Below are 13463 nucleotides of genomic sequence, written 5' to 3'. Positions count from 1 at the left end.
CGACTCAGAGTTAATAGATAAATTCCTCTGTTTAGCTTCATGTCTTCTACTTGTCTTTTAGCTAGTTGTGTTTTCTCTCCATTATTGAGTTTCAGGTTGAGGTAAATTCATGAAGGGAGCGATAAGGAATGTGAAGGAGAGCAAAGTTTAGCAGACAATGAGTGATGTATTATCTGATCCAGAGCAAATGTACGATAGTTTCTGGTGACGTGGCTTTCAGTGTTCAGCGCCATTTGTTAAGTTAATTTGCAAGGATGAAATGAAAGAAGTGAAATGCAGTTATTATGGGTTGTTGATATGTTTATTGCAAGAATTCAATGGTAAATATGTCAGTGAAAAATACACACTTAGTCATAAAACAATATTGAATCAACCTTCTTTTGAGATCGAAATCTGACAACTTTGGTGAAAATCGAAACCCGACTCGTACTTAATATCGTGCTGCTGCTACTACTACTACTACTACTACTACTACTACTACTACTACTACTACTACTATTACTACTACTACTACTTTTATTTGCACAATCACCACCCCACCACCACCATTACCACCACCACCACCACCACTATTATTACTATAACATCAACAACAACAACAACTATAACAACAAGAACAACATCAGCATCAACAATAACAATAATAACAAAAACAACAACGACTACTACTACTACTACTAATAATAATAATAATAATACTGATACTAATAAGAATGCTATTACTACTGTTAACGCACCAACAATTAATATTACAATATAAACAATTAGTGTGTTTGTGAAAATAATTGAAGGATTAACAACAACAACAACAACAACAACAACAACAACAACAACAACAACAAAAGTATCCCCTACAAGGTCGTATAAATCAGCCGCTCACACATTCACCCTCCCAGTGCCATGAAGTGCCACCCACCCCTGGCAGTACGTACTATTCAGCCACTACTTAGCGGCAGCGGGGCCTTGATGGTATCTTCGGAGCTTCAAAGGTTCCGAAGCGCCGCCGCGAAGCTTTAGATACCCGAGATGGAGTGAGGAGTATTGTGTTTCGTGATTGGCCAGCTGGGATGCGTGTAACAGCCAATCACCATCTTGTGTTTGATACTGTGGCTCCCTAGATGGCCTTTTGATTTATATGTGTGTGTGTGTGTGTGTGTGTGTGTGCCAACTTACTCACACGAGGGGACGAACAGCTGTACTGGTTGGCATGTTAGTCATTTACTGTACCCGAGACTCACATGCACAAGTCTTAATCCACCTACGTTCTGTTAGCGGCCACGCATACTGAAACGCTTTGCTCTCTTATCACGACTATTTTCAAAGACCACAGAGATGTCCTATGAATCTATACACTGTTACTTCCTTCCTTCACCTCCTAGACTTTCAATGCTCACTCAATAACGTCCAGTGATCTATATACTTCTTTCCTTCCTTCACCTAGACTTTCACTGCTCACTAACGATGTATTACTCTATTTCCTATCTGTTTATTTCTTCTGCTTCTCTGGAGTAATGCTATACTGTTCAGACAGGAATAACCTAATTCCTAAGAGCGTTTCGTATCAATGGTAAAGAAATCGTGTCAATCAGCCTCTAAAATCTCAAAAAACACCCCGACTAGGACCTTTTAAAAGAAGTGTGGCAAAGAGGTCTTTCAATATATGTTCCCAGTACAGCATCAGAGTCAGGGTGTCAGTCTGTACAGTGGTCCCTAACCTCAGCTTTTCCTTCCCGTCTCCACCACTAAATACTTTCGTCCATGCGAGTGTTGATGGGTCTCAGTGTCACGAACGTTCCCTGATGACAGACGCATTGTGTTGCTTGGCCGAGTGAATGACTGCGACAGCAACAAGTAATGCGGTGTTATAAGGCAATAATTCCCTTCATAACAATAACTGGGAATTATCTTACTTTCATTGTGAGCTGAATAAGAATAGATTCATAAGATTAGAATGTATTGCACGTCATCATATACGTAAAGCGGTACTTCTTGTCACTAAATTGTATATGAAGAAAGTAATGCATGATACTCTCATTATTTTTTCTTTTTTTATACAAACACATGGATTTGTACAGCCTCTTAGCTTTCTAGTGACGCAAACACAGATATTACTTATCTAAAAACACTCATACAATTTTTTTTTCCAACACTTATCTTTGTTGTTTTCTTTACATACACGACTATAAACGTGAATTTTTTTTAACCATGCTGTCTCTTAACGTAAACACAAACATTATAATTCTAAATACAAACTTTCCTTCACTCTTCCACCACTCACTTCACTTCACTTTGCCTTCCTGCAGGTGGCGCTGAAGAGACAACAGGCAGCCGAGGACGCCATCGCCATCTCCTTCAGGGTGGCGGCGACAGGTACGGCTTGCCCCTTCCTGCCGCAGGGCCCCATCTTTGGCCTGCCCGTCACAGAGCCGCTGGTCAAGGGTAAGCACGGCGACCTTATCTGACCTTGTAAAGATTATAATAGAGCAGTGAAGGGATTGTGGCGGTGAGGAAATACAGGGTTTTGTTTATATCACTTTTGTTATATTCCTCAGTCCACTAAAATACCAGTGTAGCATCCACTCTTAACCCCTTCAGTATGGCATGACACAATTTCATATCAATTCTGTTTATTATTTAGTGATTTTACACAGCTTCAGAAACTTATGTGGGAATTAAGATAGTGAAGACTCTGGCCTTCAATCTCCTGCCTCCATAGACTCATCCTAGTGTCAATAAAATGGTCTAATCATACACAAATCCCAAGGTAAAAATGTGTCCCAGTATTGAAGGGGTTAAGCCAATGTAAATCGCTCTTGTTCTCGTAAGCATTATTGAGTCCCTTCTGTTTTCTTTAGTCATTCTCCGCTGAATTGACTCTAACTAACCTGGAACCGGTAATATGGCGACTTGAACTGCACATAGTAATTTAGATGCGGCCTGATTAATGCAAAATAGGGTCTTAACGTTGCTTTGGGACTTATATACTCCTAACACTCCTAAAGGCGAACTGTAATACACGATTAGCTTTGTGGATCTTTCTGTATTTGACACGCGAGAGAATATTTGCGGTGTATTTCTCAATTCTGACCATCGAGGAAAGATTGCAAACCTCTTGAGTGAATTTCCTCATTACCGCTCAATAGTAGATTTAGAAACAATAAAGGATAAAAGAGGAACCCGCCTGGCCCTCAGCGACGGATGTGTGGGCCGTGCTGTGAAGATTGTTAACCCTTTAGTACTGGGACACTTTTTTTTTACCTTGAGATTTGAGTACGATTAGACTATTTTATTGACATTAAGAAGGATCTATGGAGGTCAGAAGATTAATTATAAGAGTCTTCACTATTTTGATCCCCACATAAGTATCTGAAACTGTATAAAATCGCTAAATAGTAAGCAGAATGAATATGAAAATGCATCTTGATCCCCATATGTGTTTCTGAAGCTATGTAAAATCACCAAATAGTGAATATGGAAACGCGTCATGGTACACTGATTAAGTTCCTCAGACGCAAGGCAGACGTGTGTATACTTTTCGCTACCAATCACTTTGCTACGTACCCATGAAAGGTTCCCCAAGCAGGTGTGAAGGGAGGCTGCTCACGAGAGGGAGTTTACCATCATATCTTGAACTGTAATCTAAAAACAACTCCATGTCCCTCCTTCCTGACTTTCAATAGACTCTAGTTGAAGTTACACTGGTTCTCAAGGGTGTTCTTTATGGTTCCAGTGACACATTAACAAGATTTCTACAATATCAACAGTCAAAAATACTCTTGAAAATTAGTTAATCGTCTCTGTGTCTTTGAGAGTAGTAGCGGTGTGGCCTGGAATGAGAAACGATGAAGAAATAGTGACTGGAAATATTTACTGCTGAATCTCCCCGAAAATTTGTGATAACAGTAATAATGATGAATAAATAAATAGGTAAAGGAAGGAAGAAAAATGTAGATGTGTATTTGCGAATCCTATGCAAATATTTACGCTTCCCCAAAAGTGTTAGAAATACAAGAGAATTTGAAAGTTTATTCCAATATGAAGAAGAAGAAGAAGAACAACAACAACAACAACAACAACAACAACAACAATAAAATAGAATAGAAGCAGAAAAAGATGAAAGAAAAGAAAAAGAAAAAATGAAAAAAAAAAAGAAGAAGAAGTGAAGAAGAAAAAAAAGAAGAGAGAAGAAGAAAAGAAAAAAGAAAGAAGAAAAAGGAAAGGAAGAAGAAGAAGAAGAAGAAGAAGAAGAATTAGATAAAAGATAAAGAAAAGATAAAGAAGAAAAAAGAAGAAAGTAAAAGAAAAGAAGAAGAAGAAGAAGAAGAAGAAGAAGAAGAAGAAGAAGAAGAAGAAGAAGAAGAAAAGAGAAGAAGAACAAGAAGAACAAGAAGAACAAGAAGAACAAGAAGAAGAAGAAGAAGAAGAAGAAGAAGAAAAGAAGAAAAGAAGAATTAGAAAAAGAAGAAGAAGAAAAAGAAGAAGAAGAAGAAGAAGAAGAAGAAGAATTTGAAAAGATAAAGAAAAGAAGAAGAAGAAAGAAAGAAAGAAGAAGAAAAAGAAAAAAAAGAAGAAAAGAAGAAGAAGAAGAAGAAGAAGAAGAAGAAGAAGAAGAAGAAGAAGAAGAAGAAGAAGAAGAAAGAAGAAGAAGAAAAAAAAAGAAAAAAGAAGAAGAAAAAAAGGAAGAAGAAGAAAGAAGAAAAAGAATATTACCAACACCATATCAAAATCTTCAACAACAACAACAACAACAACAATAACAACAGTAGCAGCAACCAACTCTTCCCAAGCATCACATCTCAGCCTTCAAAATAATCAGGTTACCGAGCGGGCCATCCATGCGATAAGCTGGTGGGAACGGTCAACAAACGCTCGAGTACATTTTCCCTTGACTAAACGAGTGAATCCCTTTGTTGATTATTTGCAGTCGCTCTTTCCTGTTCGTTTCAAAAATATACAAGATCATAAACCGCTCTCTTCTCTTCCTCCCGCCCTTCCTTTCAGACATATGGAGTGTGTTACGTGGTGTTATATGAGTGTGGCAGGGGTCTTCTTCCTCCTTTTCCTCTTCTTTCTCCTCCTCCTCCTCCTCCTCGTCTCGCTCCTTCTGCCTCAATACCTCTAATAGACGTAGGAAGAGGAAGACGATGAGTGAGAATACTACTAAAAATAAGATGTTGCAAGAAGTAGTAGTAGTAGTAGTAGTAGTAGTAGTTGTAGTAGTAATAGTAGCAGCAGCAGCAACAGTAGTAGTAGTAGTAGTAGTAGTCCTCCTCCTCTTATTCTTCTTCCTCTTCCTCCTCCTCCTCCTCCTCCTCCTTGTCTCGCTCCTTCTGCCTCAATACCTCTGGAAGTCTGTATTCGTTAGCCACTTCATTAGCTTACAGGTGGCTTAACTTACCGCCCCGCCCTTGCCTGTCACACCTTACCGTTTATTTACAGGTGTGTGTGTGTGTGTGTGTGTGTGTGTGTGTGTGTGTGTGTGTGTGTGTGTGTGTGTGTGTGTTGTTCTTCACCAATTACAACAACGAACTTCATCCGGGCAGACAATATCTTAAGTAGAGGTGGTGGTGATGGCGGAGGTGGTGGTGGTGGTGATGGTGGTGGTGATGACGACGTAGCAGTAGTAGTAGTAGTAGTAGTAGTAGATGGAGGAGGAGGAGAATGGGAAGGAGATTAGTAGTAAAAGCTGACACATACCAATGATGAGGATGATGACAGTAGTAGTAGTAGTAGTAGTAGTAGTAGTAGTAGTAGTAGTAGTAATAGTAGAAGTAGTAGAAGTAGGAAGAGGAAGACGATGAGTGAGACTACTAATAAAAATAAGATGCTGCAAGAACAGTAGTAATAGTAATAGTAGAAACAGTAGTAGTAGTAGTAGTAGTAGTAGTAGTAGTAGTAATAGTGGTAGTGGTGGTGGTGGTAGCGACGGGTGAGCCTGGTGGCGGCGTTAGCGGGTGCGATGGTGGAGGGTGAGGAAAGTTGGCGCCAAGATGACTCTGCGTCCCGTCTCATGATCGCCCTAAGTGACACCTTCCCGTCCTGCCTCTCTCCTGTTTGTTTGTGGCAGAAGGGGGACACCAGGAGACGGAGGAGTCAAGGAGGAAGAGGAGGAGGAGAAGAAGAAGGAAGAGGAGGAAGAGGAGGAGGAGGAGGAGGAGGAGGGAGGAAAAGGAAGGAGATATTGAGGACAAGGATTGAAGTAGGAAAAGAGGGTTATATAAAAGGAGGTGAAGAAAATGAAGGACAAGTGAATAGAACGAAACAAGAGAGAGAGAGAGAGAGAGAGAGAGAGAGAGAGAGAGAGAGATTTCCCACCCCTCTCACGTTCCCCTCAAAATACAGTCGTTGTATCCCTGCTGTCACTGTTATCACTCATGCTAGTCTTCTCTTATTAGCTCTTTCCTGCTGCTCTCTCTCTCTCTCTCTCTCTCTCTCTCTCTCTCTCTCTCTCTTAATATTTTTCTAACTGATTTTTTTTTTCGTTTATCATTCTTTAATCTACTTTTATTCTTTTCCTTCTTCTTTTTCTTTAATTATTCTCTTCCGTCATATTTTCTTCCTTATAGTTAAACATTTCTATTCATTTTTTTTATATCTATGTTTATTTTTAGCCATTCTTAAAACACTCCAGCTTATTTTTTTCCTTCCTTCACGATGTAGCTTTTGTTTCTTCTCTCTCTCTCTCTCTCTCTCTCTCTCTCTCTCTCTCTCTCTCTCTCTTGTTTACACGTTGTTTTATTCAGTAATTATCTCCTTGCCTTATCATCCTTCTTGTTTCAGCCTCATCTTGTTCACTAATCATCTTGTTGGTTTTTGTCTTCTCTTTCGTCTTAATAATTCCTCACAGTGTTCATCTTCCACTTCGTCATTTAAATCTCTTTTATTCCTTATTTTTTTTATTCCTGTTTTGATTTTCTTTTCTTTCACTTCATTTTTTTGTTCTCGTCATGCTCACTAATTATCTTGTTGGTCTTCTTTGTCATCTGTTTCGTCTTAATTATTCGTCACAATGTCCTTCTGCTTCCTCTTCGTCATTTATTCCTCATTTCTTCTATTCATGTTTTGATTTTCTTTTCTTTCACTTCTTCATTTGGTCTCGTCTTGGTCACTAATTATCTTGTTGGTCTTCTTTGTCTTCTTTTTCGTTCTCACAATGTCCTTCTGCTTCCTCTTCGTCATTTAAATCTCTCTTATTCCTCATTTCTTCTATTCCTGTTTTGATTTTCTTTTCTTTCACTTTTTCATTTGGTCTCTTCTTGTTCACTAATCATTTTGTTGGTCTTTCTCTTCTCTTTCGTCTTAATAATTCCTCACAATGTTCTTCCACTTCGTCATTTAAATTTCTCTTATTCTTCTTTCTTGTTATGCCCTTTTTTTATTTTCTTCCACATCTTTTTTTATGTTTCGTCCTTCATTTGTTTCATTGTTTGCTCTTTTTTCTTACTTTCGTTCTTGTTCTTCTTTTAGCTTTCATTATTTTTCCCCGTTTTGATTTTCTTCCATTTACTTTTTTTCCTTTTTTTTTTTTGGTAAGTTTCGTCCTTGATTTGTTTCAATATTTGCTCTTTTTCTTCCTTTCGTGCTTATCTTTTTATCTTCTTTTATTTTACTTTCATTATTTTTCTCTCTTTCTGACGAGTTTTTGTTCTTAATTCTTCTTTTTCCTATTTTATCTTTTTTTCAACATTATTTTTCGTGTTTCTTACTTGATTTATTTTCTTTTCTTTTTTCTTTTTCGTTTTTATCTTTCAAATATCCTTCGCTTCGCTACCTTATCTTTTTTTTTATGGTTCTCATTTTTTCATTCCCTTCTAAATAATTATCTTTGTCCTTATCCAGTTATCATCCTCATCTTTGCTTTCTAATTCTTCTTTATCATTGCCTTATTGTTTATCACCCCTTCGTATCTTCCACTTCTCTCCTTCTAAGCTAAGTTTCTCTCGTCCTTCTTCAATATCATTTTAGTTTATTTTCCTTCTTTGACTCATTCTTCATTTTCTAATTTTCTTGCTTTATTTCTTTGTTTGTTTCATTTCCTTATTTTTTTACTCTGATCAACATTTTTCTTCTCTCTCTTCTTCAACGCATTCTTCATTTTTTGGTTTCCTTGCTCTATTTCGCTGTTCCTTCCTTTATTTTTCTTCTATCTTTTCTCTTTTCATTCTTCGTTTTCTGATTTTCTTGCTATACTCATCTGTTCGTTCCCTTATTTTCCTTAGCCTGGTCGACATTTTTCCTTCTCTCCTTCTAAGTATAGTTCCCTTCGTCCTTGTGCTAACCCGCCCACGGTCCCACACTCTCTCCTGTTTCCTGCTAGTTACTGTAGCACGGAAGATGTTTTTCTTAAATGGCGGCCACTTACGCTACGCCAGGCGCTAATGGAAGCCACTGGTAGTAACACAAACCTAACCACAACGTAACCTAGGGCACATAATCCTGCTAAGTTGCCGGGTAAAAACGCCTTATGCTCCTTGTGTAACTTGAGTCAGGTGGGAGGGGAAAAGGGGGAGCGAAGGAAGGGCCTGCCAGCTGGGTCATGTTGCTGGCGAGTTTACACCGATCAGCTGCCTGTCTCGCTGGCTCGCTGGCTAGTCACTGCGGTGGTCTGTGTATTTCAAGCCCGGATGTATTAATTCCTGCGTGGTTTATAAGTGTGTGTGTGTGTGTGTGTGTGTGTGTGTGTGTGTGTGTGTGTGTGTGTGTGTCACTTGATTCCATTTTGAATGTACACACTTCCACTCCTCCCAACACTCATACCCACCCACACAAGCATGGGTGAATTAGTCTGTTCCTCCTTTGTCTTCTCCCTGTTTTATTCCATTTTGAACACACACACACACACACACACACACACACACACACACACACACACACACACACACACACACACACACACTGGCTTCACAAGCCAGAGGACCGGGGTTCGATTCCCCGGCCGGGTGGAGATATTTGGGTGTGTCTCCTTTCACGTGTAGTCCCTGTTCACCTAGCAGTGATTAGGTACGGGATGTAAATCGAGGAGTTGTGACCTTGTTGTCCCGGTGTGTGGTGTGTGCCTGGTCTCAGGCCTATCCGAAGATCGGAAATAATGAGCTCTGAGCTCGTTCCGTAGGGTAACGTCTGGCTGTCTCGTCAGAGACTGCAGCAGATCAAACAGTGAAACACACACACACTTAGATAAATTAGTCTATTCCTGCTCTGTCTTCTCTCTGTTTTATTAAGACATCTGCCTTGATAATCTGGGACCGCGATGGCCCGAGAGACGCTCCTGTCTAGTGGTGTTTTTATTACAAATACAGATACAACTAATTAGTAAGTGCACATTATTCTTGTGGTGAAGTCTTGGTTCGTGGTTTGTTTGGCTCTAAGACCTTACATGTGACAGGGACTAATACCTCATGGTGATGGCCGGCCAGGAGCTTTCTGGCCTTGCCAAGAAGAGAGGGGTGGGAAGACTGAAGGGTGCTGGGTGCAGGGTGCAGGGTGCAAGGTACAGGGTGAAAGGTGTATGTGTGAGGCGTGTATGGGTGAAGGGCGAGAAATGAGATGTAAGGGCGGGAGATAATTGATGTGTTATCCCCTGCAGAAGGCGAGGACGGGCCAGAAGAGGAGCGGCCGGAAAGTGTGACCTCCCCCACGATCTCCCCCGCCATGTCACCCACCTCCACCTCCACCACTACCACCGCTGGGGCGGCGGTCTCCGAAGAGGACACGGGCCACACGCCGCCGCGGCCCTCCACACACCACATGGTCACCCACATGGACCACGTGGTCGCCCACAGCGGACCCTCTCAGATCCCCGCAGAGCCGCCCCGGGAGGCGCCGCTCACGCCCGCGGCGCCGCAGCCGGAGGCGCGGCCCCCAGCAGTGGAGGCACCGGGGATGAGCGAATCTCCCGTGGACATCCCGCCGAGTGTAGAGGGCGGCGCGGAGAGTCGCGAGGTGACGGAGGTACGGCGGGAGGACGCGGCCTCTATGGACGGCGTTGACATCCTGCTGAGGATCTTCCCGGGGGAGCGGCGCGGCGTGTTGGAGCTGGTGCTGTCTGGCTGCGGCGGCGACTTGCTGCGGGCCATCGAACACTTCCTGTCTGTGGGCGAGGCGCAGCGGCGCCCCTCGGCCCCTGCACCCCGCCCCCTCGACCACCCGCCGCGCCCACTCTCGCCACCCAAACCCAGCCTTGGCAGCGCTAAGTCTGCATTCACACCCTTAGCGGGTGGCGCGGCGCCCCCGCCCGCCCACCAGAACTACCTGGCAGGCGGCGTGGTGCCGCGTGTGCCCCTGTACGGCGATGCTCGCTTCGCGCCGCCCCTGCTGCCCCTGTCCTACCCGCCCCTACTGCCACCCTTGCTTCCCGTGTTGCCGCCCCTGCCGCTGCACCGCCACTACCACCACGACTCCTCCCCAGATCCTGCTGACGGGGACCTGGCGCGGCCTCGTGACCACCTCACCGAGTACTCCATGCGTCACGACCTCCTGACACGCCCAGACCTGCGCCTCAACTTTGACCTGCGCCCTGACCTGCGTCTGCGGTCCCCAGCGGCCGAGGATAGTGCCTGAGGCGCCCGCCGCCCGCCGCCCGCCGCCCGTCGCTCCGCCCTTCTCTCCAGGATCTGTCTCAGCAAGATCAGAGGGATCAAGTGGCCGCGACGCCTGATCAGCTGACTGACTCACTAACTGGCAGATTGTGTCACTTTAGAAGCACACACACACACACACACACACACACACACACACACACACACACACACACAGGTATTGCCATCATTACCTTTACAAAAAAAAAAAAAGATAGGTAAAACAACTTTTCCAAGTGACAATACACACGAAGCTGACCTAAATAAACGAATGATGATTAATCTAACAAGTGAACCAACCTGACGCGTAACCTTCCTACGAGCCGTAATGATGAGTGAGGTGACGACCATTACTGTACTGTATGTAGTTGTACTGTACTGTACTGTAGGTGTATGATAATGACTTCTATTCCAGGTGTTTTCGTTCCACGTGTATAGCTTAGTAGTGTTTTGTGTTCCATAGTGTTATCGTACCTTGTAGACAATTCTTGTACCTCCTAAGGAATAAAAATACCTATGTCCATTTACCTGTGTGTCTTTTTTCTACCTGTAATTCTCGCCACGTGATGGATCGTTATGTATATTTCACTTGGTTACACACACACGCTCTCTCTCTCTCTCTCTCTCTCTCTCTCTCTCTCTCTCTCTCTCTCTCTCTCTCTCTCGATGTAAAAATAGTTTGAAAAATAGATAGAAACAAATACATAGAAAGATAGGTAAATAGATAGACAGATAGATAGATAGATAGAAAAATAGAAAAAAGAAAAAAGATAGATAGATAAATAGATAGATAGATAGAAATGCATTCATATACGTACATACAAACACACATACATACATACATACCCCATCTAGTCCGCCCCTCACCTACCAAAACCCCATGATCAGATTGACCACCCGATCACCTTCACCACTACCCTCACCAACGCCTCTCTTGCTCCCTCTCTGTTTTCTTATGTATGTGTGGCGGCACCATCAGGGCTGACCACCTCCTGCACCACCAGTAGTAACACACACACACACACTACACACCGCGTAGTGTAGTGGTTAGCACGCTCGACTCACAATCGAGAGGGCCGGGCTCGAATCCCGGCGCGGCGAGGCAAATGGGCTTAATGTGTAGCCCCTGTTCACCTAGCAGTAAATAGGTACGGGATGTAACTCGAGGGGTTGTGGCCTCGCTTTCCCGGGGTGTGGAGTGTGTTGTGGTCTCAGTCCCAACCGAAGAATGGTCTATCTATGAGCTCTAGTGTGACTAAGTAGAGAGAAAGAGAAACGGTGAGGTGGAGATAAAAAAAAAAAAAAAAGAGGAGAGGGGGGAGGATGCGAGAGAGAGGAAGAGGGGAGAGAAATAAGAGGAAGAGACTAGTCAAGAAAGAAAAAGCAAGACAACTTATAGCATGTAATAGTAATAGTAGCTGTAAAGTTATGTATAGGGTGTGTGTGTGTGTGTGTGTGTGTGTGTGTGTTATCATATAGCGAGGGTGTATTGCTATGTTATCTCTGGTGACCATTGTTAAAGATAATGCTCTTGTGTGTGTGTGTGTGTGTGTGTGTGTGTGTGTGTGTGTGTCATTGATTCTCGCTTTGTTATCTGATGACGCCCCTGTGTGTGTGTGTGTGTGTGTGTGTGTGTGTGTGTGTGTGTGTGTGTATGTGTCCCATCCTCCTCACGGGACTAAACTCATAAGATCAACACTATAATCCAATCTCCTTTCCCTCACTCTCCCTCACTACTCCTGCCAGTTTTGTCTTCTCTCGTTATTGCCACAGCTCCGCTCAGAATTTCATTGTTTATTTATTCATCTGTTTATTTAGCTATCTTTAATTCTATTAGTGGTTATATTGTTATGTCCATTTCTAGGAACGCTCTCTCTCTCTCTCTCTCTCTCTCTCTCTCTCTCTCTCTCTCTCTCTCTCTCTCTCTCTGATGTGAACGGATGGAAAAGAGAAAGGCGTAAGAAGAAAAGTAGAAATATGAGATAATAACGAATAATGACTAATAGAGGAGGAGGAAAAGAGGAAGAGGAGGAGGAGAAGGAGGAGGAGAAGGAGAAAGTCATGTACAGTAAGTACGTAGTTAACAAATTTCTCTCTCTCTCTCTCTCTCTGACGGCACAAGCGATACATATAATAATAATTGGAACACCGCGCCTGTAGTATTTTCCCTTTTGCTTCTAGTCGACCTCCGCTCCCCCGCCGCTGCTGCCGTGAGTGTGAGTGTTACCTGAGCCTGCGGGAGAGGGTGAGGCCGCGGAGGTCAGGCGAGGGCACGGCAGGAATGTTGGCTCACTGTTTCGAGAAATCATTGGCGTGTGACGTGAATTGAAAGCCAAAACTCTCTTTCCTCTCAATCTTTCTCTCCATCAACCTCTCTTCTTTCTCCTTCTCACTCCCTCCTTGCCGACCCTTCATCCTCTCCCCTCTTTTCCACTTAAAGGAGCAGGATAGACAGTGACCCGGGATGGTGATGCAGTTAATTAAATTCCATTAAGGGTTTGGAAGGTAAATCCGAGTTGTCTCAGATATGGAAGACTGGCAAACAATGAATGAAAAAAGAGATAGTAAAAAGAAGGAGTACCACCAGCATTTCAGTGTGGTGAGATAAATGTTATGATTTAGCCTACATAGAGATATGAATTAATATTACAACAATAGAATGTAATGCCACGATATAGCCTTGAACATTATCGTCATTGTGGCCAAGCATAAAGGCTAACTCGAGTGAATTAAGGACGGTTACAAAATACTTAGCATGTGGTTTGTGTGTCATGCATTGTCTACGTAAAACAAAAGCTGGTAAACTGTGCATGAGTATTATGAACAAACTTGAAACTTCCACCTTGAAGACGTTACAATAAAATATAACACTTATATCGTACTCGT

General features: G+C 42.7%; 1 protein-coding gene across 2 annotated transcripts in view; it reads left to right on the top strand.

Annotated features, from left to right (window-relative positions):
* Positions 1–11104, top strand: part of LOC123510639 (doublesex and mab-3 related transcription factor 3, truncated-like) — a 30130-nt gene extending 19026 nt beyond the window's left edge. For both annotated transcript variants that reach the window (XM_045265952.1, XM_045265954.1), the window contains 2 exons: positions 2304–2439; positions 9587–11104. In XM_045265952.1, the coding sequence (XP_045121887.1) occupies positions 2304–2439; positions 9587–10560 (1110 nt within the window). In that variant the 3' untranslated portion in view covers positions 10561–11104. The remainder of the gene's footprint in view (positions 1–2303; positions 2440–9586) is intronic.
* Positions 11105–13463: the final 2359 nt, after the last annotated feature.

This window comes from Portunus trituberculatus, chromosome 29 (assembly GCF_017591435.1).
Source record: "Portunus trituberculatus isolate SZX2019 chromosome 29, ASM1759143v1, whole genome shotgun sequence".
Lineage (NCBI taxonomy): Eukaryota > Metazoa > Arthropoda > Malacostraca > Decapoda > Portunidae > Portunus > Portunus trituberculatus.
The sequence above is the reverse complement of the archived record's forward strand: the minus strand, read 5'-3'. Positions and strand labels throughout refer to the sequence as shown.